The sequence below is a fragment of the Pyrus communis genome, chromosome 3, assembly GCF_041283825.1.
Source record: "Pyrus communis isolate YQ-2024b chromosome 3, ASM4128382v1, whole genome shotgun sequence".
Classification (NCBI taxonomy): domain Eukaryota; kingdom Viridiplantae; phylum Streptophyta; class Magnoliopsida; order Rosales; family Rosaceae; genus Pyrus; species Pyrus communis.
Window position 1 is genome coordinate 1,565,366 of NC_142567.1, and position 25,695 is coordinate 1,591,060.

The 25,695-nt window shown below is 36.8% G+C and overlaps 3 protein-coding genes and 1 long non-coding RNA gene across 10 annotated transcripts; 2 read left to right on the forward strand and 2 right to left on the reverse strand.

Annotated features, from left to right (window-relative positions):
• Window positions 1–210: 210 nt before the first annotated feature.
• LOC137716026 (receptor-like cytosolic serine/threonine-protein kinase RBK2) lies at window positions 211–3,219 on the reverse strand. Of its 2 annotated transcripts, none has more exons than XM_068455415.2 (8): window positions 3,007–3,219; window positions 2,274–2,701; window positions 1,907–2,155; window positions 1,590–1,747; window positions 1,394–1,473; window positions 1,168–1,303; window positions 890–1,039; window positions 211–640 (listed from the first exon to the last, which is right to left on the reverse strand). In XM_068455415.2, the coding sequence occupies exons 2-8, from the start codon at window positions 2,632–2,634 to the stop codon at window positions 455–457; spliced, it is 1,320 nt and encodes a 439-aa protein (XP_068311516.1). In that variant the 5' UTR covers window positions 2,635–2,701; window positions 3,007–3,219; the 3' UTR covers window positions 211–454. The 2 variants fall into 2 exon arrangements, with proteins under 2 accessions (XP_068311516.1, XP_088546660.1); XM_088690534.1 differs by having other exon boundaries at window positions 2,996–3,122.
• Window positions 3,220–12,295: 9,076 nt separating this feature from the next.
• On the reverse strand, window positions 12,296–13,620 carry LOC137728692 (uncharacterized). Of its 3 annotated transcripts, XR_015960433.1 has the most exons (3): window positions 13,099–13,620; window positions 12,441–12,827; window positions 12,296–12,319 (listed from the first exon to the last, which is right to left on the reverse strand). It is a non-coding gene; the product is annotated as an uncharacterized LOC137728692 (long non-coding RNA). The 3 variants fall into 3 exon arrangements; XR_015960432.1 differs by having other exon boundaries at window positions 12,296–12,827; XR_015960434.1 differs by having other exon boundaries at window positions 12,296–12,832.
• A 1,368-nt stretch (window positions 13,621–14,988) lies between these two features.
• Window positions 14,989–21,275, forward strand: LOC137716174 (putative LRR receptor-like serine/threonine-protein kinase RKF3). 2 transcript variants are annotated; one of them, XM_088690536.1, is made up of 3 exons: window positions 14,989–17,081; window positions 17,120–17,166; window positions 21,181–21,275. In XM_088690536.1, the coding sequence occupies exons 1-2, from the start codon at window positions 15,159–15,161 to the stop codon at window positions 17,123–17,125; spliced, it is 1,929 nt and encodes a 642-aa protein (XP_088546662.1). In that variant the 5' UTR covers window positions 14,989–15,158; the 3' UTR covers window positions 17,126–17,166; window positions 21,181–21,275. The 2 variants fall into 2 exon arrangements, with proteins under 2 accessions (XP_088546662.1, XP_088546661.1); XM_088690535.1 differs by lacking the exon at window positions 21,181–21,275 and having other exon boundaries at window positions 17,120–17,306.
• On the forward strand, window positions 17,150–24,730 carry LOC137716192 (sugar transporter ERD6-like 7). Of its 3 annotated transcripts, none has more exons than XM_068455603.2 (18): window positions 17,150–17,166; window positions 21,105–21,347; window positions 21,471–21,533; window positions 22,005–22,094; window positions 22,197–22,256; window positions 22,365–22,430; window positions 22,523–22,588; window positions 22,688–22,763; window positions 22,858–22,922; window positions 23,012–23,185; window positions 23,280–23,364; window positions 23,452–23,495; window positions 23,577–23,639; window positions 23,732–23,791; window positions 23,871–23,924; window positions 24,033–24,092; window positions 24,183–24,297; window positions 24,411–24,730. In XM_068455603.2, exons 2-18 carry the CDS (start codon window positions 21,183–21,185, stop codon window positions 24,524–24,526), a joined length of 1,422 nt encoding a protein of 473 aa, XP_068311704.2. In that variant the 5' UTR covers window positions 17,150–17,166; window positions 21,105–21,182; the 3' UTR covers window positions 24,527–24,730. The 3 variants fall into 3 exon arrangements, with proteins under 3 accessions (XP_068311704.2, XP_088546664.1, XP_088546663.1); XM_088690538.1 differs by lacking the exon at window positions 17,150–17,166 and adding an exon at window positions 20,485–20,849 and having other exon boundaries at window positions 21,181–21,347; XM_088690537.1 differs by lacking the exon at window positions 17,150–17,166 and adding an exon at window positions 20,485–20,845 and having other exon boundaries at window positions 21,181–21,347.
• Window positions 24,731–25,695: the final 965 nt, after the last annotated feature.

Sequence of the window (25,695 nt, forward strand, 5' to 3'; positions counted from 1 at the left end):
ATCATGTACACCATATACAACGTTGATTGGAAATACATATAATCGCATAATTTTATAGGAAGTGTCGTAAAAATGACGTGATCAGACAATCAAAATTTTTCTATATCGATTGACCATAGCCCTCTAAATTTCTAATTATGGTTTAGTTGTTGATAAACATGTCACATGTGGTAAGTCAATATCTTGGCAAAAACAAAAATACAACCCATATTGTGGTAGGAAAACATAATGCTCTATCATTACTTAACTTACTAAACATTCTTTTCTTTGATTGTGATTTGTATTGGATTCTATCATGTACATGGTGGGTTGGATAAAACACATTTGTCACTCTTTCCTTTTTGTCTTTTAAGTCTTATATGTACACATTACATACTTTGAAAATCGTATTCATTCATTTCCTTCTTTGGACTGGTTGGACCATACCACAAAACTCCTATAGTTTCCATTTCCATTACTCTAAGTTTCCGTGTCCCGTTACTTTGCCGGCTTCCACAGTTCGAGAGCCTGCCCGAATGGTTGTGCTACAGTCTTCTGTGTCGATGAGCTCTTCGCGCAATGCCTTCCGGAAAATTGGCATCGATAAGCTTTTCTTCACGGACTTCAGGCAGCCAAGATCTCCACTCAAAAGTTGTACCACCTATAACCACAAGTGGAAATGTAGAATCATATGGATTCAATTAGATCAATGCAAGTTTATGGTGGAAGTTCTTAATGAATAACCCATGTGCTTCATGGAAAAGTACTTGGAAGTGCTTTTTCAAGAAGCGTTTGGATGTGTTCTCTAGAAAGCGTTTCTATGACCTAGAAGCACTTTATCCCTTCTAGAAGCAAATACAACTAGACCATAACTTAAGAAAAATGAAACAAACAAGCAAACCGAGCATACCTGACTCATACTTGGCCGGCGTATCGAGGACTTGTGTATGCATAAAGAAGCAGCCAACAGTACAAGATTCACCTGGCAACGGTTGTACTCATCAGCTAGAGAAGGATCAACTAAGTCTTTAATTGCATTCTTCTTCAGCAAGGGCCGTGCCTGTTAAAGTAAAGAAATAAACTCTGTGTTATGAATATTGTTCGACGTATTTGAGCAAAATTAAACAAACGAAGATATACAGCATATGCTTATGGAATTCAAGTGGGAAAGAAAAGTAGATAACTCACCCACATAACAAGGCTTTGCTGCGAGTAATCTAGAGCTCGTCGTCCAGTGACTAGTTCCAAGAGCACCACACCATACGCAAACACATCTGTTTTCTCATCTACTATGCCGTGCAGTAGGAACTCGGGCGCAAGATAGCTGCGAATTGTGGGAAAAATATATAAGATCAAAACAAGCTAAAATCTTGGCTGGATAACAGAAGATTGAAGCAATTATAAGATTACATACCCAAATGTGCCCTCACAATTTGATGTAATGTGGTGAGTCCATTTCTCCGGTAGCCATTTTGCAAGACCAAAGTCACAAATCTGTATGAAAGTCATCCAGATCAGTCGCGGTATTCATAAAACTTAAGAAATCGAAGCAAGAGTACAACAGAAGAAAGAAATTCAAGCTACAAAACATAAAGTTCAAAAGAGCATACCTTGGCCTCAAAATCGTCGGTGAGCAAAATGTTTGCAGCCTTAATATCTCTGTGGATAATTCTCCTTTGACAACCCTCATGAAGATAGTGCAAACCCTTAGCTGCACCTATTGCAATTTTATACCGGATGCCCCAATCGAGCTTCTGTTCCTCGGAACCTATAAAAATAAATCAGTACACAGATATTACTTTTATTTACAAGACGACATACATTATAAACTACTCTAATCTGCGACGAAGGGGACACAAAAACTGTGGTTTTACTTTCTGTTAAATTAAAATAGCAGCATGATGGGGATCAAAAACTGTAGACTGACCATAAAGCGCAGAAGCCAAGCTTCCTTTTGTAGACAACTCAAGAACTAAATGCATCCCTCCTTCAACACCATACCCAATTAGCCTGGCAGTATTGGGATGTTTCACATGAGCCATGACACCGATCTCCGCTAAGAAGTCCCCGGTGATCTCCTCCTGTCCCCGGGTTAGCCGTTTGATTGCCACAAGTTGCCCATTTGACAGACAGCCCTTGAAGACTTCAGCATAACCCCCCTTTCCAATCAGATTTTCTGTATCAAAACACAAGCAAAACAATTATCACAATGCATTCATAAAGCGAAATCGCTAACTAATCTTTCCGAAATGGGAATGCTGAAAAAGGAAAAAACATGTAACAAGTCTACTAACCGTGGCTAAAAGATTTGGTTGCGGCCTGGAGCTCATACAGGGAGAAGTTCTTCCACGGTGACTTGAAAGGGTACATCAATTCAGCATCGTCTGCCTGAAATTTTGGCCCGATAATCTCCCTCATGCTGCTGCTCATTCTCTTAGAGAATTTCCGCAGCGGATGCACTGTCGTGGCTAAAGGTTTTTTGGACTTAGTTGTCAACAATTTAACAAGTCCACGCCACCTAGAACTCTGTTTCGAATTCTGCTGAGTTTCTGAGTCCGGCGTGGGCTCTTTCTCGGAGCTCGTTTCGGAATCCGAGCTCCGAAAATAGTCCTCAAGAACTCCCTTGGGAGAGTAACTCTCAGCCTTCTCCTTCATTATGTTCAAAGATCAGAACTCGCCAAAGTCCAAATCTTTCAATTCACCCAACTGTTTACGTGCTCCTCTGCATCAAAAGAGACATAAAAATTAGATGAAAATTCAAAAGAAATTAGAAGGGTTGATAAAAAATGTCATAAAGTTCAAAACTTTAGAACAAAAAGTGTGGGAATCCATAAAGTCCAGAGAAAATAATTAAGACCCAATTAAGATAAACAAAAAACTGAAGAATCCCAGGAGGCAGAAGAATTCACAGAGCTCTCTGTCTTGACATGCAATTACTCACTGAGGCAAATCCACAAGCACAAAGTGTGCAAACACAGAAACACACAAAACTAACAGAGAAAAAAAAATGAGAAACTTTGAGCATACCAACATGGCGGCTGAGCAGTGAAGGTTCTGTTATATTTCTGTTATACTCCCCATAGAAAAATTGAATAATTAAACAGAGAGATGAAGAGAGAGGAGAGAGAGAGAATGTTCAGAGATTTGGAAGATGAGCAAGAATGAGAAGGAAAACAGGTGGACTTGGATTCTGATTTACTCTTACCACTTCAACGGATGGCTCTCTTTTCAAGGTTTCCCGGGAAACTATTCACAAATTATTTTCTTTCAAATTTTTATAAAAATTAATTATTGATAATTAAAAATTATAAGAATTATGTCAAAGACTATCTTTTTCGATCATAATCGTAGGCCATACGATATGATGATTGCTAGTTGAATTATTTTTTTTTTTTAAATAATAAAAATAGATTATAACTATTAATCGTCACATTATTTGATTTACTCCTCTTCGAATCTAACCGTTTGATAGTATGGACTGTAGAATTAAGATCACTTATTTTAAACTCTACGACTTCCATTAGCTCATTCAACTAATTCTGTTTACACAAACAAGGATCATAATCTCTCTCTAGTACAGTCCAGGTTTCTCGATCCGTGGATACGAAACTACAAAATCTGGAAAAAATCTGAATTTTAAAAAATAATCTCCATAGCATATTTCGACTTGTAAAATATATGTGGTAGGCAGGGGGAACTCTTTATCCCATGTCTACGTGGGGAACTCTTTATCCTATGTCTACGTCTATGTGGAGCATATAACACTAAATACGATTTGGTCCGAATATACGTGGGATTTTGTGGTCAATGACAGCTTCGATTTGGTCTCCATTAGGATATGCCATGTTGGATAGTCTAGCACGTGGAATTTGACGCTAGTTCTATTTTTTCTTAGTCTAATAGTTGTGTATGAGATAATATTTGAACTTAGAATCTCTTCTAAATAGAATAAAGAATCGGCCAAGCGTTCGTAGATAACTATTGTGTTCATTTGAGCGAAAGTTTAACCTAATTTTTTTCGCTCCACTGAATAATTTGTAAAACACAGAAAACCATGTAGCTTGAAGTGACATGATGTGCGTAACATGTGAGCAGACATCTTAAAATTGATTTTCTATGTAATAAAAAGAAGAAAAAGAAACAAATGTACTTTGTATTTTCTCGTCATATTGTGGATGTAGACGATGCAAACTAATGCGATAATCAAATTCATGATATAAATGTGATTTTGTAAGTAACGTGCTCTACAGTTGACACTAGAATTTAACAAGAAGACTGTGATTACCTTATGCGGCAGAAGTACGTCTTATCTTCTCGATATTGAAAGAGCGCTCGAGTTCAAAGTCTTCACGTATAATAAAATACATAAAGTTAGGTTAACAATGTGAAACCTACCGTATACAACTATTTATAAAGGGTTTGAATTGAAAGCATATAGCTTTATTACACCGGAAATCCTTAAAGATTTAGTAAAATTTAATATCCGAAACAAATTAAAGTAGAAACTAATCCTAAAGATTTTTGGAATTTTTATTGCTAAAGGAACAATATTGGTCATGGGAATACCTATCGAGAATATGATTTATTTATTTTTGGGTAAGTTTACGTAGCACCAACTTACTGTGCATTAAGTGGCGTATATCCAATTTCTAAAGAGATTTTTCAACGTGACTGAAACAAGGGGTGAGACACAATATATCATTATACAATTAGAAGAACACTTGAAAAAATTTCCCCTAATTATATAAAGACACGTGTCGTACCGTTTTCCGATCACACGGAAAAATCTTTTCAATTCCTAATGCTAGTCAAGAAATTAGGGTTTAGGACTTTTGGTTGTTATTTAGTTGTGAGAATTTAGATACGGATTACGGTCGATTTTAATTAATGTGTTATTTAGTTATTTATCTAATAGTGATATAGACCTTTGCCTAAGACTGTCCAAAGTCAATTCAGTTGAACTTAACAGGATTGGTAAGCTAAGCTTATCCCTTATGGTTGATGTTTGGTGCCTAATTAACAATAATTATATATGAGAATACTGGTCCATGATGAAGACTTTATAAGGTAGTATGTGAATATCGCATTGCTTTGTGTGGAGCATACTATGAGTAAAGAGCTATATTGCTCAATGGTAGTAATCATAAACGCTGTTATCGCACATGATCAGTTGATTTAGCGTAACTTGGTTTTTATTTAGTTAGAGATCTCTTCTCCATCTCACTAGAAAAATTTATATAGCACAGATCACCGTCACAGTAGTATCTCATGCTATGTAAATTGATTTCTCAACTCATGAGCAATTTGTTCTCTCTCACCTCACAAGAAGTAGTGATGCGGTGCAAATTTTTTTTTTTTTTAACAAACAATATTATTTATACTAAAGGGAAGGGGGTCGGTTTAGCCTCACAATTGGACTAGCAATAATATGGTTTAAATTTGTCTTTGACGAAAATCGAACATAAACAGTAAAGAGGAAAACAACTAAACTGTAATACTAAGTGATAGAAAATATTTTTAAATACCCTAATTATTAATTGAAATATAAATTGTAATCTTTGAGTATTAATTGCTAGTGGTGTTCAAGATTGAAGCTACCTAAACCTACCGATCCAATTCAATTTTCAATTTAACACTTAAAAAAAATAAAATAAAATAAAATCTTCCATTGGTTTTGAAGATTTGGCAGAGTAAATTGGATCTCTTAAATTTAGAATCGGCATGACTGGATCAGATGACAGATTTACTACGAGAATCTAAAAATATCTAATCCAATCTAATATAAATATTGTATTATGAACAAGTTTTTTAACCACGAGCTAGTGTCCAATGGTAATTGACGGATTGCGAGATTTCTTTCAAACAAAAAACTGAAGGTCTTGGGTTCGAAAAGTGTGGAAGCTAGACTTGTGAATAGGGGAAGACTGAAATGCCTCTTTTAAGTCTTCCCGACTTCCAAAAAAAATAGATAACTGTGGCTTATCATAAATTATCCTCTTAAAAAAAAAAAAAAAAAAAAAGGTTAACTTCTTTGATGAAACGTGAACATGCGATTTACTATACACTGTATCAGATGCGCATTGTCTAAATATTATTGGTTTCGAACCGACGATCACCCTTTTGGCGAATTTGTAATCATTTGCTATGCAATGATCACTCTAATTATTTTTCATTTTTTTTTTTTTTAACACCTCACTCTATTTCACTTTGCATGAAATATTCAAAACCCTAACGCAAGGAACTTAGATTATGAGAATGATTAAGGACATTCTTCACTCGCAAATTAAGAAATCGTTCCAACTAATCATACCCATCATCAATTATAGTTATAGATGACAGATTTAGAATTCGAACATTTGGGGTCCCAGTGATAAATGTTTAAGTTTTTTAATAGAAACTGAGTGCGAAGACTAGCGCAAAAATATTTGAATTTATTCATTGATGCATTTCGTTGAAAATTTGGTGGACTTGTTGTCATTCGAAGGGTTTTCCAAAGATCTTCATATGTATATTTAACCGAATTCCAAATGATCCTATGACTACCTTGATTTCAATGTACATTCCCCGTTGTCTTATGTACCATACATATAGAGTATGATGCATAACTAATTAATATATTGCATAACTAATTAATATATAAACACCATGTCGCTTGTTTCTTAAGCTTATCGAATCATACCACCAATCCACAGATAATATTTATAATTTTATAAAAATTATGTCGAAATCGTTCAGAGTCTGCTTTAAAATTTGTACTATGGTAGGTGGGAATTTTCAATTCCAGCTTATTTAAATCAGTTTCGGATATCCTGACTGATCAACTAACTTTCTCATTCTCTCATTAAAAAATAAATAATAGATAAAAAACTAGTTTATAAAAAGTCTTTAACTTTGATTCACATGGATAGTAAAGACTATATACATTTATGATATGTTGGATGGGGTATGATATCCACACACTATTTTTTTACTTCTTTCACACCTTTTTAGTTTTCGGCCGTCGGATCGGATGAATTGAAGAAGATCAACATACAAAAATTAACAAGAGGTGTGAGAAGTAAAAAAAAGTATGTGAATAGCATACCCCATGTTCGATATCTATCGTGAAAAGTTATTTTCCTGATTGTGGTTTAGCTCCGTTGTGACACTAAGTCTTTGTATGTTTCATGTAATTTATCAAAATAAAAGGTACAAATATTGATGAAGTACTGGTAATGCTAGTTGTAAATTAAATAAAAATAAAATAGCTAATTGGGTTTTTGAAGGATCAACAAGGGATGATGGCTTAAGAATATATTAGCAATGTATATGACACATCCCGACCTAGATTGAGACATGCTGGCTAGCATGCACCGGCCAAGGCACGGCCACATGCACGACCACGCGCAGGCACGTGCCTGGCACACGTACGGAAACCCTAACGGTGTTAGGGAATATTCCATCCAATAATGGAATATATCGTTAAATATACCTGACGCCGTTAGTATATTCTATCAAAGTTGACGTAATATTTTTTGTCTTCTCCGATGGTCCTCGCCAGAGCCGCCACCGGCCGCCGTTTGCCCTATGCGTCGCCGGAAACTGGAAAAACTTAGAACTTCAATATCTTCTTCATTTCTTAACCAAAATTCATGAAAATTGCACCAAAATGAAGCTTAGGACGAGAAGAACACAATCTTACCACTTTTAGGACCTAAAACCAACAGAATCTCATCGGGAAATTTCGTGAAAACCAGCCAACCCTGCAACTCGATGAACTCGAGTGTCCTAACGTCCAAAACCTTCCAAAATTCTTCCCTAAGCTTCGTGAAGAAGTTCTAAGGCTCTCTAACACCACCAAACTCGACAAAACCTCCTCGATCACGATGGATGAACAGTGCACCTCATCGGGGTTTCCTGGTTCCCGAGCTTTTGAAGTTCTCACGTCCAACCAAAGGTATGGTTCGACTCCTGAGCTTGCAAGGAGTCCAAAAACAACATCCACAAGCTTGATCCGTGAATGATGAAGTTGGTTGAGAGGTTGTCCGTACAATTGTACGGAAATGGGAAGAAATCCAAGAGGGAAGGAGAGAGAGAGGGTCAACGGGTTGATGTGTGTGTATGAGTGTGTGGTCCAGGTTGCAGCCAACCAAAAACAAGGAAAGTCTAAGTTCTAATTGGGTCCAAACCATTAGGACTTAACATATTTGGTCCACATCCAAAGCTTAAACTATACAACACCACACAACGCTCAAGGGCAAAATCGTCATTCCAAGCTAGCAAAGATAAAATATATTATATTTCGGGACGGGTTGTCACATATATGTTTTAAAATAATCTGGGCTATTCAAGAATATTCACAAGTGCTCGTCAATGAAATTTTTGCATGCGTAATAAATAAAAGAATACAATTTTAGATCAATAAATTTAAGTTCCTCTACAAAACGAAAAGCAAAACTACTGCATGCTTATATTTGGTTAGGTCAAATCTTTTTTGTGATTCTTGTGGTCAGATATTACTTTTAAATCGACTTCTGGGGTGAAAACACTGTTAATATTAACTCAACTATTCTAAGATCAAACAAAGTTCAATGTTTGTATACTAATTGATTATTCTAATATAGATACTGTCACATCCCAGCCCGAGCCCCCACCACATCCCTAGCTTGACTCCACCGTAGCACAATATTGTTGACTTTGGGCCCTGACTACGCCCTCACGGTTTTGTTTCTGGAAACTCACACGAGAACTTCCCAATGGGTCACCCATTCTGGGATTGCTCTCGCGCGAACTAGCTTAACTTCGGAGTTCCGATGAACTCCAAAGCTAGTGAGCTCCTAAAAGGGCTCGTGCTAGGTAGAGATGAAAATATACATATAAGGTTTACATGATTCATTCCCCTGGGCGATGTGGGATGTCACAGATACAGTGATGTACTCTGTGAATTTTCAAATCTTAGTTTTGGACTCTTAGCCATCTTGAGGTGGGAAGTGGGATATGCTTGAGGACGGCTAGTTAGATAATATGAACCTTATAATTTTATTTTATTTTTAATTTTTTTAATAATTGTTCTAAAAATAAAAAATTCATGTTCATATGCTGCTTTATGATTGGTTGAGGCATTCAATGAAAACTAAAATGACACTTTTGCCCCCTACATATGACATAATAATGAGGGAAATTCAATTTGGACCATTATTGATATCGACCATCGTTGATAACGAACTTCACCACAAGATTACAATTAATAACTTTTTCACCACAAAAGCCAATTTAAAGATAAAATATCACCATAGGAATTACGAAAAAAATTTGACTTGTTTTGTTACTTGTTTCTTGGATAATAAGAAATTGCATGACACACGATTCGTATGCAATTTAGCACAAATATTCTTTTTTTTTTCTTTCGAATTTTAATAATATCACACGCAATACCTTGTTGGGACGATCTGAAATAATTGTGTCCATGTGATGTGGGATATGTTGAGGCAATCACAAGAAAAGGAATTTCTATTTCCTTTTTGTATAATGACATAAAACAATTTTTTGATCATCATTAACTTATTTAATATTATAAGATAAGGCTTGTACAAAGAGAAATTTATATGCGTGTTGGAAACGTGGTCACGTGTTATCATCAAAATGTTATAATATGAGTAAACGATAAGGTTGATAAGTCACATTTTTATTGTTTCTAAACTTGACTTCCACTCTTCGTGCTTGCCAAACAAAAAGAAATAATATTTCACTTTCTATACTGTCATCATGGCTTTGTCTTGTTTGTTATATTAATAAAAAAAAATTATACACGTATGTTATATTTGAATGAAATAATAAAATCACGTGACAATATTTTAAATACAAAAATATTTTGCTCTGCACATAATGCCAAGAAGATTGTTGAGCCAATTGGAGGTAGTTTGGTCTTCAAGTTGGTTCCTCCTTGTATCTTACAACAACTTGAGTAGTGAGAGGTGGTCTTTTTTTGAGAGATTGAAAGCTTCAAACCTTAGACAGAGTGCACACAAACAAGTTTAGGCTTTGCCACCTTGAGGTGTACGTTTCCTCTATTTGGAGGCATGAGCCACTTGCATTGCCTTTGTTGATTCACAAACAATTGGTGGCTGAATCGGTTTGTAGCTCATGTAGTTTAAAATGATCTGATTTTACTTTGAGAATCCTCGAGTTTGTAGTTAAAATGGTTAATGTTCACTCATGCTCAATGTATATTGAGGAGAGGAGAGGGGGCGTTATTGGGTCCAATCATACGTATTCAGGAGATTCTATATGCAATCCAACTACAATCAAAATCTAATCCAATCCAATTGTCAGTCGAACACATTTGTAGTTCAAAGTGGTTAAAAGCAGTCACATTTTTAATAAGGAAAACTAACCAAAAAAAAAAAAAACTCTAGTTTTAATGAAAAATGATAAATAAATGTGTAGTGAATAGTATCAGAGAAAGGTTAAAATGTAATTTTCCGTTAAAAATGAACAATACCGAAAGTGTTTTTATTAAAACTTCCCTTTTAATATCTATTGGGATTGTGTATTAGATCCTATCAAACCTATTTTTGAACAATTTATCCTATTAAACCTATTAGAAAAGATAGATTTTCGTGCAATCTATAGAGCCCAAAAACCAGCTGAAACATCTTGTCAAACTTTCACATATTAAATCCAGTGGGCCTAGCCGCCTAGGTTAGTTACGTTGGAAGCATGCCCATTTTCACAACTCAGATTTTAATTGCATTGCATATGTACAAGGCCTTCTCTTTTTGACTTGAAAATGATTAATCGGAAGGATATCTCAAACTAATCATACATTATCATATCAATATCATTTTTATGATCAACTAAGAATATCACCGCTATCCATACTTGTACTTGTACATGGCCTTCTCGTCTCAACTCGAGAATGACTAATCGGATAATTCTTAAACTAATCTTACATTATCATATTAATGTTGTTCTTCATGATTTATGGATATCATCAGTGTAGTATTCCGAATACAGAAAAATATCTCGTCGGTGACCGATCGTTCTATTTGTCTCACTCATCACGTGCACAGAAAAACACTGGGACATGATAATATGTTCTGATTATACACAATTTTTTCCCCGTGCGCTGAGTCACTGATGTCGTGCAGTTGTGTAGTTGTAGAAAATTCGAAGCAGACAACGTATCCTATCGGCTAACCGTGATTGGAAAATTAAGCGAACACGCAGGGGGGCTGGCATTTGGGACTTGGGAATATATGCACGCACAGCAGCACACAATTGTTGAATTATAATCAATGACATATGATTAAGAAGCGTTATAAGTTGCTAAACTGTGTTAATATTGGGGGCCACGGTCACCAGAAATTCTTGTCTCATTCTATTTCTTCGTAGAAATAGGGTTTTCTTTTTATTGATTTGTGAATCTCAGCCAATGACTACAAGTAAAGGTGGAGAGCTAATGATTCGTGATATCATATTTTTTTTTGTATAATTTTTTAGACACGTTTTTATAGGGTTTACTTCGTGATGGATTAACAATCTAAATGTTTCTTTCCTAAAAAATCTTTCATATCTATAAAAAATCATCCAAATTTAAAATTACATGACCATTGGATTAAGAGTTTAGGGTTGCTTTGTATAACCGTATTCGTCCATTTTATCACTATAAATAAAGGTATTAATGGTATTGAATTTATCTAATTTTTTGCAAAGATGATTTATGAATGATATTCTAAAAGATAAACGGTTTGAATCATTAAAGTATATTATAGAATAGGTCGCACAAAACATGTATAAAATATTGTGTAAAAAATAATGCCACAAATCTAACCCGTTAATATTAATATATCAATATAAAAATATTGAATAAAATAGTTAAGTCGTGGACTCGTGGTAAGATGGTAGCTAAAAGCTCAACACAATCAAAAGTAAGAAAATGTTGGAAATAACTTATTGGTTAACTATATTTATTTGAATTTAAATATTGTGCAAAAATGTTATGTTTTAAATGTGACAATAATATTTTATTTTGATAGATTTTGGTGCATGCATATTAGCATGTGGAACTTTGTTACAATGTGTTAAGTTCAAATGAAAAAGTTGAAAAGGGACATCTTCTTCCATGCAAAAAATCATTGATTTGTTAGAAGGTGGGTTCATTTTGACAAAAAATAGAGACATTTTGTGCTTATGTTAGTTGTATAGTCATACGTTTTAATATTCAAACGAAATATGTTTTAGGTTTCGGCAAAATGCTGCAATGTCATTCTTGTTGTAGGAAAGTGGGCTGGACTTGGGCTTGGGCCTGGAAGAGAGACACACATGTAGTTATAAAACTAGCAACGGTGCCCGCGCGTTGCTGCGGGATTAGAAATGTATTCAAAGTTATGCAAATTCATTCACTTCATAAGCAATGTTTGAGTGAAGAACCGAGCATTACAAATAAAAAGTAGAATGAAAATTTAACTTAACAAAGAGACCTCAATGATCTAGCTCAATTCATCATTCAAGACTTGGTCAAACTATGATTCGCTCACTCTATCCCTAAACAAAAGAAAACCAAACCAAGTTCAGCAAGAATTATGCACGATCTTTGTGAAACTATATAATGAATGATACAACATTGTTAAATAAACATGGACTGGAGCTGATCTTAAAATTCACTTAAAAGAGAAGTGGCAAATACAGTTCACTTCAGATGCTAACTTAATGTTTCATCATTCAAATGATATTGCTTTTGAACCAAAGTATGTGGAAAAAAGAGTGGAAACCTGATTAGCAATTACCACTTCCAGCGGTACCGCGCTGCTAAGTTTTACTCTTCAAATCTCCAACAAATAAGCTCCTCTGTAATTTCTACCAGAGCACTAAACTAAAAAAAATTGGTACATAGACGAAGAGTTAAGACTACCTACCATAAATCAATTAAGAACTACAATGATGTGACAATCCGCATGTATAACCTATGCGTCCATCGTTATAGGTTTAATAAAAATACCATTATTTTAAAATCATGGATGATTCAATTTTAACCTTAAAATCGAGACCATCTCCAGTTCTTGGCAAATCAAATTTCAATAAATAGCCACATATGTGAAATAAACAAAAAGAAACAGATATCAGAGAATAATAGCTTACCATCAACAAAGATCTTGCTACTGTCTTTGGAGGTTTGGAGGCTTTTTTTTATGTTCGTATACTATTAAAAACAAAAAACATATGTTAGTAAAAAGCAAATAGCATTGACAACTGATTTGAAAAACAAATTGAAACATGAAAAGAAAGAAAAAAAAAAAAAAAAAAAAAGAAAAGGAGTGACTTCTAAAGCTTTTATTTCTCCTGTCAAATGAAATTGATAGTGTATCAGATCTTAGTGTTTTTCCCTGATATAGGATGTACTGTTATTCACTAAGACAAAGATCCAACCTTGACAACCATTAAATGACTCTGCCTGACCATTTTGTTATCATGGGTAATCTCTATCAGAAACATTCTATTCATCTTTTTATTTCAACATAATTTTAACACGTATTGGTCTATAATGTGATTTGTCTTCTTTTCAGTGGACATCTGATTAGAGTTATAGAGTGTTCCTTCTTTTTTTATTTCACATATAATACAGGGATTGATCATGACATCTAGCAACTGATAATACATGCATGCTCTAAAATTATAAAAAGAAAATTTAAACACAAAATCCATCTGTAAATCGAAAACAACCTATTTACAACAGCACTTACTTGATTTGTTGCGTGAGCGCTCTCAGGAGCCTTATCAGAGTGCTCCAACCCAAGGTACTGCCCCCATGCACCATCAACATCTCTTCTCTGAGGAAAACAAAGGCCATAACAACGGAATTAAAAAATTCAGACACACTAAGAAAGACGAAAAACTCACCAGGAGACTCTAGGTTATGTGGGTAAGAAATGGATTTCGATCAAATTAAGAAAAAAGCCAAAAAACTTCTAACAGCTCAACGATTTCCAAGGAAAAGTAAATTAATTTCTGAAAGAAAATAGAAAAAATAAAGTACATGCAAAAAATCAAACATATCAACTTCCACACTAATCCAAAGCACAATTAATTGCATGAATATTAAATTAAACATGCAAATAATGAGATTGAATGTGCGAACCTGAACAAAACAACGAAATTGACGGCGGCGCGAGCATGGCTGGGATGGCTGAGATCACAGGCGGTAATTACATAGAAGTACATGCTGACCTCGCCGGGTTCCATCGGCCTGCCGATCTGGAGAAAGATGGCAACGCTAAACAGCAAGTAAGACGGCGATGCGGGAGAGAAAAAAACCTAGGTTCCAAAATACCCAAAAGGTGAGAATGGCGAGAGAAGCGAAATTGGGAAGAAGTCGAACTGGAAGGGCCATCGATGATGGACGCGTGGGCTAGAAGGGAAACGTCGTCCATTCGCTATGACGGAATCAAACCACACAGACAAAGGATGATCAACGCGTGGCAATCAGGGGCATAACAGATATTTAACTGTGCAAAGCAGCAGCAAAACGGCTAAGCAAGCTAAAAAATCAGGGGCATTTCCGCCCTTTTACTATTTCTGAACAGTGCCAGGAAGCAACTGGGTTTTAGTATATATAATGTATATTTGTCGATTTGCCCCCAATTTGCATAAAATTGTTAATTTTTTCAGGAACTTTGATAAATAGCCAATTCTTCTCTTAACGCCAAAATTTTAAACAATTTTATCTAATTTTTCGTTCGTTTTGATCATGTAAACAACTATATGGTTGCTGACAAAAAAAAGGAAAAAGAAAAAGAAAATTGGTGACAACTATATGGTGAGTAAAAGAATGAAAATTTTTGAAATCTAATTTTAGTGGGTAATTTTGTTATTTATAAAATTTTAGGTAGGCAATCCACTAAAGTCAAGGTTTAGGAGAAGATTAGCAAATTAAAAAAAGTTTAGGTAAAATAATCGGTTAAAATTAAAATTCAATGAGAAAATTAACAACTTTATACAAATTCGGAACAAAACCGACAAATATCTCTTTCAGAAATGACACGATACGAGGCGGTTGCTGTCGGCGTGCGGAAGTTACCAAACACCTTCTCACAGCTTGCCGCCATTTTCATCAACTGTCAAACTGGTTGGCTGGACTAAACTATCCAACAACAGTAAGCACTTCTCTACTGCCACAGTAAGCACTTTTCCTCCGCCGCACCATGCCCATCCAAACAGCTCCTTATGAAACACTAATGTCCTCCTCCTTCCTCTTCCTCTTCCTCCTCCTCCTCCTCTCCTCCTCCCCTACCCCATCTCTCTCCCAGCTAAACTCCACCGCTCCATGCCCCCTCAACTTCACCATCCTCCGCCAGTTCAACCCGGGCTCCCATAACCGCCGCCGCTACGACCTCAACACCGCGTGCCAGTACTTCGTCCAGGGCCTCCGCCTCGTCGACTCCGAGTACCTCCGCCGCACCGGCAACTTCCTCCCCCCACCCAACTCCTCCGAGTCCTGCTGGGCGGGCTACCAAGCCCTATCCTCCGAGCTCGTCTCCAATTTCGACATTCGCGCCAACTGCGGCTTCCAGACCAGCTGGATCTCCGAAGGATGCACGAACGTCTCCACCAGGTCCCAATTCGAATCCCAAGTCGGAAACACCTCGCTCAGCGACGTCGCCACCGCCTGCAACCAGTCTCTCGAAAATGGATCGCCCTGCGCCCTCTGCACCACCAGCATGTCCTCGCAGAGCTTGCTCTTGAACAGCGAGTCCGTCGGAAACATCTCCACCTGCACGGCGTACCCGTCCATTTACGTGGCGGCTTTCCTCGCACCGACCGATATGGGCACCGCCGAGTGCTTGTTCTCGCTCATAACCCTGGCGGACGGATCCGGTAAGAAGAAAAAGAAGGTAATTTTGATTGTATTGGTTGTTTGCGGCGTCGGATTGCTGATTGTGATCGGCGGCGTTTGGTTTTTGTGGCATAAATATAAAGACTTCAGGGCTAAGAAGAGGAAAAAAGATATTAGTGATAAAATTGAGCAGGGATTAGGTTCTGCTTTAGAGTCGATTAGTGGAAGTACTAATTTAATTAAGTTTAAATACGAAGAGATTAGTGCTGCAACTAAGAATTTCTCTACGGATAATATAATTGGGAGAGGAGGATATGGAAATGTGTACAAGGGAATTCTGGATGATGGTTCTGAAGTTGCATTGAAGAGGTTCAAGAACTGCTCGGCTGCTGGCGACACAATTTTCGCGCACGAGGTTGAGGTGATTGCGAGTGTTAGGCACGTCAATCTTGTTGCGTTGAGAGGTTATTGTATTGCCACTACTCCTTTGATGGGTCACCAGAGGATCATTGTGTGTGATTTGATGAAGAATGGAAGTCTCCACGACCATTTGTTTGGGTCGTTTGAGATCAAGCTTAGTTGGCCAATTCGTCAGAGGATTGCGCTGGGGATGGCGAGGGGATTGGCTTATTTGCATTACGGGGCTCAACCAACTATTATCCATAGGGACATCAAAGCTAATAACATACTCTTGGATGAGACATTCGAGGCCAAGGTAGCAGATTTTGGGCTCGCGAGGTTTACACCTGAGGGAATGACTCATTTGAGCACGAGGGTGGCTGGAACAATGGGTTATGTTGCTCCAGAGTATGCGTTGTATGGACAGTTGACGGATAAAAGTGATGTGTATAGTTTTGGTGTTGTGCTTCTTGAGCTTTTGAGTGGAAAGAAGGCGCTCCATGTGAGTAATGATAATCAGCCTTCACTTGTAACTGATTGGGCGTGGGAGTTGGTGAGGAAAGGAAGACCGCTAGATGTTATTGAAAATGATATGCCGGAGAAGGGTGCACCCGAAGTTCTAGAGAAGTATGTATTGATTGCCATTCTTTGTTCTCATCCGCAGTTGCATGCTAGGCCAACGATGGATCAGGCTGTGAAAATGTTGGAAACAGATATATTGGTTCCATCAATTCCAGAAAGACCAATTCCCATTGTGTCAGATATTGACGATATTGAAAGATACAGCAGCAGTGGTTCAATTGAGCTCTCTACTCCAGGTGGTTTTCAGACTTATAAATTCGAAAGTAACCTACCTTCTAGCCCTAATGGAGACGGGGAAAGTTCCCATACCAGATAGAAGGGTTGTGACTTGTGAGTTAATTAACTCAAAGATGAAAGAGTAGCGACTCTTTGTCTTTGACAGATTCCACTAACAGGTATGTTCACCCTGATTCGTTTGTTGGCGCAGATTGTGTGGTTTTGTGATGAAATTTCTCACTGTAAATGTGAAATAGATGTATGATTAAAGCTGATTCTTTACTGAAGTCGAATAGAAGTGTAGAACACATTAAACATATTTCGCCATCATTGTTCTTTGTTACTTGATCCCCTAGAAGATAGAAAATATGGAAGCTTGGTCAATATCACACTTAAGTTATTGAAGTGTAAGTATCTGCAAATCCTAAAGATGTCAACTTCGTCCTCACATCGTAGGGCCACAGTTACCTAACTTGACTTAAATGTTATCCTTTAACTACGAATTTTCGATGTTCTATTTGTATACGGTGGATGCATACATGCTAAGATGTTTAATTACTACCGGCCATTGTAAACTGGTTGGTATAATGGTATTGATATATATATGTGCGATTTGGGTATTTCACGAGTCATGTCTTTCCACGGAACAATTCTTACGTCCGGCTGCCTGCATACGTCCCCACCCCAGTCCCGTCTCTTGTAATGGTGATTCAACGTGCGGGCGGACGGACATGATAAGAATTTCTCCGTTTCCATAATATTCGTCTAATTTTGATAGAGTTGGCACTGTGGTCTCAAAGCTGTCAATGCCTTATAAAATTCTGGGAGGTAGATCTCTGTCTCTGTACATGCAAGTTGTTTTCAAACATAGGAGTATGATTAGTCTGCTTCACATGTCAAATATCTTCAAGCTTTGCTCACCCGCACATTTTCTTAAGTTAAATCTCAAGTGTTCACTTGTGAGGAAAATGTGCGGGGAGAATTTTCACCAGAGAGATTATATTCACACACCCTAAATTACTTCTCCCATACATTTTTAATTTTCTACGCACTACTAACACTTGATAGAAAAATATTAAAAAATTAGAATTTTTTTTATTAATACCCCACATGTTGAATACACCCCATTTAAAAATGTAATACTAAACAACTAATATGAAATGACTATTCAAGCCTCATAGCTACTCTTACTCACAAACATGTTGATGAAAAAACATATTTTGATGAACGGAACAAAAAATCGAGTTTTGCTCCTCATTCGTTCGTTGGTTTTCACATTCAAGAAATTATTTAAATAATAGAATATAAATTTGACTTTTTGCAAAGCCCGGTTCTAATTGGAATCCAAGAAATAGGAAGAAAACTAGAGAATGTTGTAAAATTTTAAGATGTGATTAAATGTAATATACTTGTGGTTGTTTGATGATGAAGAAATTCAATGTTTTTTTGGCTGGTTGGAACTGACATGACCTTATAAGAATAGTTCATACCATTTGTCCATCAGGCTCCTTAGAATCCAACGTGATTGTTCAAGAAAATTTGACGAATGTTTATAAATCAAATGGCAAGAGGGGGATTTTATACAACAATTTAATTCATCTTTCTTGTCTTTAAAATGTGGATTATTCTTTTGCTTGAAAGAGAAAGAGATGAAGAGTTTGATGTGGTTAATTAGTTGAGGATTGTGGGGTGTGTGAGATGTGAGGTGTGAGGTGTGAGAGTAATATTGGAAAATACGTGGAGTGTGTTAAGAAAAATTTTAATTTAAAAAGTGAATGTGGGGTGTAATCAACAAAATGTGGGATGTTAATAAAACAAGTCAAAAATTAAAAGGGTGTGAGAGAAGTAATTTAGGATGTGTGAATATAATCTCCCTTTCCACTATCGACCAAATTTCCTGTTTAGAGATTCTTTTCAAGTTTCAAGTAGTGAACTAATTGGACTGAAGACTGCAAATACTAGTTTATCTCGATGGAAGTGATTTTTAGATGCTAACTTACTCTCGCAACACGCCTCTGCTTATTTGTAGTCTTTAAATTGAATCAATAAAAAAAAAAAATCAATAGACATAAATAAACATGTGCAGAAAACGGATATCATTTCTCTATCTTAATTACAGGGAATCTGGGTTTTTTTTTTGGCCATCGTGATCATACATCTTTAAATATGTATAGATCTACAAATCTGTCTTTCATTTGATTTTGTGTTCCTATCTTAATTTCTGGGTTACAGACAAATGGAGTCCTGTTGCAAAAGACGATCCCTACATCCCAACTACCACACTTAGAATAGGTGCAATACCCGACGTTTCAACTCCGTCGACCACTAAATTATAAGTTTATAACATGTAGATTAATAACACCGTCACCGCCATCACCGTCATCACCGCACGAGGGTTAGACCTGGTTTGGTACTGAGGTGATTCTGAAAAAAGTTGGTATAAAAAAAGCTGGGAGTTGTTTTTGTGTTTGGTAAACATTCAGCTTCAGCTTTTTTTCACAGTTTTGGGTGAAAAAAAGCCAAAAACAAGAAGCTGCAAAACCTAGCTTTGAAAAATCGGTTTTTTTTTCACATCTGTTTTACATAAAAGCTTACCAAACACTATAATACTGTTTTTTTTTTCAAAAGCACTTTTACAAAAAAGTTTACCAAACACTCTTCTGCTTTATTTCACAGTCGCTTATTCTCACAGCACAGCAGAATCAGTTTTTTTTCAAAGCACAACAATACCAAACCAGCCCTTAATCTAACCATAAATAGGAAAGTTACAATTCAAGGTGCAAGGCTGTAAGCCTGAAAAGATCCTTATGTTTTTGTCTATTTCTATCTAAGGGGAATCCGATAAAATTAACTTGATTGAGATCTCGTAGTTGATAATTTTTTTAAATATAATTAGTTTAATTTCATTAATTAATTATTTTCATCTTTATTTTTGTTCATAGAGAGCCAAAAAGGAAGCTCAAAGAAAGGTGAATTTTTTCTGCAAAGAGTGGTTGTTTAGTGATTGAGAGCCAAAAATAATTGAAAGCGTTTTTAGAGAAAATGTTTTAGATTTCAAAAGCATAAATGTTTTCTGCAAGAAATATCAGTCATGTGATTCTTTTAGGAAGCAATTTAAGTGTATTTTTTTTTTAGAATTTACTTGGATTTTTAATAAGATTGGTTCTAAAAATATTTTAATCAAAAAAGTTTTCAGATATTTAGAAACATTTCTAAACGAGTTATGAAATTTTGTGCTAAAAAGTGATATTATCGTCGGTATACTTCGTTACCAAAAAGATAAAAATTTAAAATTCCCTAGTAAATAATTCATCTCAAGGGAAAAAGGAAAAAAAAGTACAAATCCACTGGGATTTATTGGATTTTTTTTCTTCCGGAAATGGCCATTAATCGGACCACAAAATTAATTAATTTCGAAGTAAAAAAGAAAGAAAATTAACAGATTGTATGAACCTATACAAGCAGCCAGACCAGACTTACTTCTTATGTTCTCTCTCTGATGTTTATCTCATCATCCATCTCATATCCTTCCGTGTTTATGTCGAGTCCGAAACATGTTTTCATATTCATTTTCTTCTACTCCAGCGATGTTTTAATCTAACCTAAACGACAAAAAAGAGATTTAAACTTGAATGCAGCCAGAGAAGTGAACACACTGCTCTATCGAACTTGGTTAGACCAAAGCCTGCGTGTTCTCGTAGACACGACAAAGATTTGTTTTGATACGGCGTGTTTATTATATTCCTTTATTTAACTGATGCAGCAGCGATTTTGGCTGTCTGCATTGTCTGATATGCAATTGGTAGCAAAGCTTTGAGCAAGTCAATTTGTAACTGCTTGGAACACCAGCAAAGCACTGTCAGTATGAAGCAGTGCCTAACTTTTAGAACTTTGAAATATATAATTATATATTACATATGTATATATATATATATATATATATTATGTAAATAATATGTATACTTGTAGAAAAAGTTTACATCCCTTTCTGGCATGTTGCAATCTCTATGTCTCTACCTATAAGAAGAAAGAGAATTTTCATGGTTTCCATAATTTCATAGTTTCTGCTCACACTTCCCATCTCTTTGAATCTTGTTCTCTTTGCAATTTATACAAGTTCATCGAGGCGGTTCGAGTTGGAGTTTTGCCAGGGGCCTTGTTCTTAAACTCCCTTTATATAATCATCCTGGCAGGCATGGGCATTAAGGAGGATGTGGAGAGTGATGTGCAGGAGGGAGTAAGAGTGCCACTCATGGCGGAAGGAGACGAAGCAGCTGGTGGAAGCGGCGGAGGGAATCTATGGATGGTTTATCTCAGCACATTTGTTGCAGTTTGTGGCTCTTATGAGTTCGGATGCTGTGTAAGTGATTGTTTTGCATTTTTGTTTATCTTTTTGTTGAGATTTTAGAGAGACGGACTAACTGTTCACTTGGAAAATTGTGATGTTTAGATAGTTTATTTGACGCTCTTGTATCGCTTTCAGGTCGGTTATTCTTCGCCTACTCAGTCTGCAATCCGGGAAGATCTCAGTTTATCATTATCAGAGGTATGGAAGTGATTGGAACATCTATAACTGGTCCAAGCTGTTTTGTTGGATGTGTAAACTTATGAATAGAAATCTGTATCTGTTCCCTACATCGGTGACACCATGGTGGCAGTTTGATATCCCAAGCCAATGAACTTCCATGTGCTATATCTTTTTCATGTGGCAATTGCGTTACTGCCTTGGGATACAATCACCATGGCGGCCCAAGGGCTAGTTTCTCTCATGACTGAGGGTTTTACATTGTATGCCGAGCCATTGCTTTTGATCTGAGGCACTACTGGCAAAGCAAACCTACATGGCGCGCGTGAAAAGTTTCAAATTCAAGAAACAAAGCTTAAAAACTAACTCCTGATATGATTTAGAATTTTAGAGAGTTGACAGTACAACGGGAGAATGTTTTCGAAGCCATTTGAGTATATGCTTTCACAAATTTTCTTTCAATTAACTTGCTGGTTTTTCCTTTGTATGCAGTATTCAGTGTTTGGCTCCATTTTGACATTTGGTGCAATGATAGGAGCTATCACTATTGGGCCAATCACCGATTTTCTTGGCCGAAAAGGGGTATGATTCAGAATTCGTGTCCAGAACTTTGAGCACTATACTTATTCTGTTTTGATTGGTATTTGCTATCTAACGATATCTTCACTGTGAAATTGTACGCAGGCCTTGAGAGTGGCTTGTGCTTTCTGTGTTGCAGGTTGGCTTGCTATTTACTTCTCCAAGGTTTGTCTAATTTCACACTTGAATTTCTCTGTGCTTTTAGATACTAAGCAAATGTTCTCCTCTTGACATTTGAGCTTATTCGTGTTCACCATCTTTTCTCTGTTGAAGGGCGCTTGGTTGTTGGACATTGGGAGACTGCTAACAGGGTATGGAATGGGAGCCTTTTCTTACGTGGTGCGTTATTACCCTCCTCTATAACTTGAGTATTATGTTCCTGACAAGTTATTAACCAAGTCTGATGTGCTATTGGATGAATGATAATTAAGGTACCTATTTTCGTAGCTGAAATTGCACCCAAAAACCTTCGAGGAAGATTGACTGCTGCAAATCAGGTAAATACGTAGCAAGAAATGCGATTCTTGAAGCTAGTTAAAAATATTTTGTTTGTTTGTTTGGATCCTATGTAACCTTTTCATTTGCTTATCGTATAGTTAATGATCGTAACTGGAGTGTCTGTTTCCTTCATAATCGGGGTAGTAGTAAGTTGGCGGACATTAGCATTAATTGGTAAGTTTTTTTTTCTGACAAACTCTGCTGAATTTGAAAACACTGTGTTTTCGAATACAGTGGCAGAGAGGGCTCATTTGTGTGGTGATTGCAGGACTTATTCCCTGCGCTGTGACAATTTTTGGTCTCTATTTCATTCCCGAGTCTCCAAGATGGTTGGTAAGAATTTCGCGTCTGTTTCGTATTTACCTAAGTTAGCAGCATTAAACACAATGAAGACATCAATTACAGCTTCATCATCAATGCAGGCAAAGACAGGACGCCAGAGGGATTTTGAAGCCGCACTGCAGAAACTCCGTGGAAAAGATGCTGACATATCTCATGAAGCAGCAGAAATCCAGGATTATATTGTAACTCTCGACTCGCTCCCTAAAGCCAAATTGCTGGATTTGTTTCAAAGGAGATACTGGCGCTCACTCATTGTAATAATTTCTCTCCACGCCGCTTGTACTGACAGTTTTGTTTTCTTTCTCTTCTAGTTAAACTTTTCTTTGCTAATAGCTTTTGTTTGATCAGATTGGAATTGGGCTGATGGTCTGTCAACAACTGGGTGGTATCAACGGAGTCTGTTTCTATGTCAGCGATATTTTTGAACAAGCAGGTAAAGACCCCGCTTTAATTTATGTTTTCGGTATTTAAAGCAGATAATCTTGTTCTACAATTGAAATGTAAACGTTCTATGTCTCAGGATTTTCCTCCAGCATTGGAACTATAATCTATGCTATTCTTCAGGTTCGACAGTCCTACCATGACAGCTCTTGGAATCTTTTAATTTCTCAACTGAAAGCATCCTGACTCAGTTCTGCTTTACAGGTTATAGTTACCGGCATTGCTGCAGGCGTGATGGATAAAGCCGGACGAAAGCCTCTAATTTTGGTAAACTAGAGTGCACAGTTTTAGCTCTAAGAATGATCCAAGACAAATTCCAATTCGTATCAGAAGGTTTAACTTTTTCCTCTCAATTCTAGGTCTCTGCATCCGGGTTGGTGCTTGGCTCTCTCCTGACAGCGGTTTCATTCTTTCTGAAGGTAATCCTCAAATGTTAACATGTTTCGGTTTAAGGTTATCCAACAGTAGTCTGACAAGAGATCGCTCTTTGTGAACCAGGTTCATGAATTAGCACTCGACGCAGTTCCCATACTTGCTGTAACCGGCATACTGGTAATTCATTAGCTTTGTGGCGACATATTTCCCTCGCGCATCTCTCTATTGAAATCAAGTTTTTGTTTCTTCTCCTTGAAATTTTTAACCATTCGTTTATGGATTCAGGTCTACATAGGAGCCTTTTCGATAGGAATGGGAGCAGTTCCTTGGGTTGTGATGTCTGAGGTATAGAAAATGCGTACTATTTACTCATTTATCCGTCCATGTTTGCGTTGATCATGTCACCTATCTAAACAAACTTTCCGTCTGCTGCAGATATTCCCGATAAATATTAAGGGGCAGGCCGGAAGCTTAGCAACGCTAGTGAATTGGTTCAGTGCATGGTTGTGTTCCTACACGTTCAACTATCTTATGAGTTGGAGCTCCTACGGTAACTACATTTTCCTTTCATGTTACAGAAGCTAACTGTTCTGAAAGCCATGTCCATGCTTAAAGGGTTGCAATTTGATAAGAGCTGATAATTTACGCGTGCCCGATTTTCAGGTACTTTCATTCTGTACGCCGGAATCAACGCTCTTGCTATTTTGTTCGTGGTGTCGTTGGTGCCCGAAACAAAGGGGAAAACACTGGAACAGATCCAAGGAGCCATGAACAAATAGAACCGAAGGAAGAAATGAAGAGCATTCTTTTTAGAAGTTAAATCCTCATCGAAAATTTGGGCAGCTTAGTTCAGAAAGATGGAAAATCTTTGAAGATGCTTCAATTTAAAACCACAAAGTTGTTGTATACTGCTATTTTTACGATGATTAATTGAGTTGATTTATGCCATGAATAAATAGAAAAAAATAATAATTATATGAACCTATCGAGAGCATATCTTATCGAAGGATGGAAGTCTAGCATAAGAGCTTAAAATATCCTTAACCTCTCCACTCATTATCTATTATTCGTTTTCGGGAAATAATCGCATTCTAACACACTATCAGAGCAACAACCTATACATTCAAGTGTCGTGCCCAACAGCCCTACACACTCCCACATCTCGCTGAAAAATTGTCCACGTGTGACATCCAAAAAGACGACAATGCCTTGTTAAGGAGAAAATTTTCAATGTACCAGGAACACATCTCGACACACAAGTATCATAATATAAATGGTTGGAAAAGTTTTTTGTTTAAGAATCCAATCACTTATATTATGACAGTGGGTGCCCGGTACACCGGGCATCTCTCCTTGTCAAGTTTATAACTACATGACCTCAAGATTTGCTCACTTTTAGCTCTTTGTTGGACACTTCAAAACAACAAGGGCACTGTCAGTAAGAAGCAATCTAAACAGATCAAACTTTTAAAAGTTCAGAAAAATAAATTTACGAGATGTTTTTGGATAAAGATTTTCTTTTCTGGTTTTCATTATTTGATATTTCTTGCTTACAAAACCCATCGCTTTGAATCGTTTTCTCTTTGCCATTTTATACAAGTTCATCGCGACGTTTCGAGTCTATATAATCCAGGCAGGCAGACATGGCCATCAAAGAGGATGTAAGGAGGGATGTGCAGGAGGAGGGAGTAAGAGAGCCACTCAAGAGGGTGGTGGTAAATAAAATGGACGGTGGAGATGGTAGCAGCAGAGGGTGTCAAAGCAGCAGAGGGGATCAATGGATGGTTTATCTCAGCACATGTGTGTAAGAATATTTCAATATTCTAGTGTGGTCCAAAAGACATGATCCATGTGTGATATATTCGGTTTAATGAATTTGTTATGGAAGCAATCTTATTGTTCAAATTATGAGAATTGGTTTCCTGCTTTATTATCGTGATGGGTGGTA

Excerpts from the sequence above, each read along its gene's own strand:
- LOC137716192 (XM_068455603.2), top strand. The coding sequence starts at position 21,183 with ATGGGCATTAAGGAGGATGTGGAGAGTGATGTGCAGGAGGGAGTAAGA. Across the intron at positions 23,186-23,279 it reads GATACTGGCGCTCACTCATT|ATTGGAATTGGGCTGATGGT; the intron begins GTAATAATTTCT and ends TTGTTTGATCAG. Across the intron at positions 24,093-24,182 it reads CTTGGGTTGTGATGTCTGAG|ATATTCCCGATAAATATTAA; the intron begins GTATAGAAAATG and ends CGTCTGCTGCAG.
- LOC137716174 (XM_088690536.1), top strand. The coding sequence starts at position 15,159 with ATGCCCATCCAAACAGCTCCTTATGAAACACTAATGTCCTCCTCCTTC.
- LOC137716026 (XM_068455415.2), bottom strand. The coding sequence starts at position 2,634 with ATGAAGGAGAAGGCTGAGAGTTACTCTCCCAAGGGAGTTCTTGAGGAC. Across the intron at positions 1,474-1,589 it reads CCGACGATTTTGAGGCCAAG|ATTTGTGACTTTGGTCTTGC; the intron begins GTATGCTCTTTT and ends ACTTTCATACAG. Across the intron at positions 1,040-1,167 it reads AGCAAAGCCTTGTTATGTGG|GCACGGCCCTTGCTGAAGAA; the intron begins GTGAGTTATCTA and ends TTACTTTAACAG.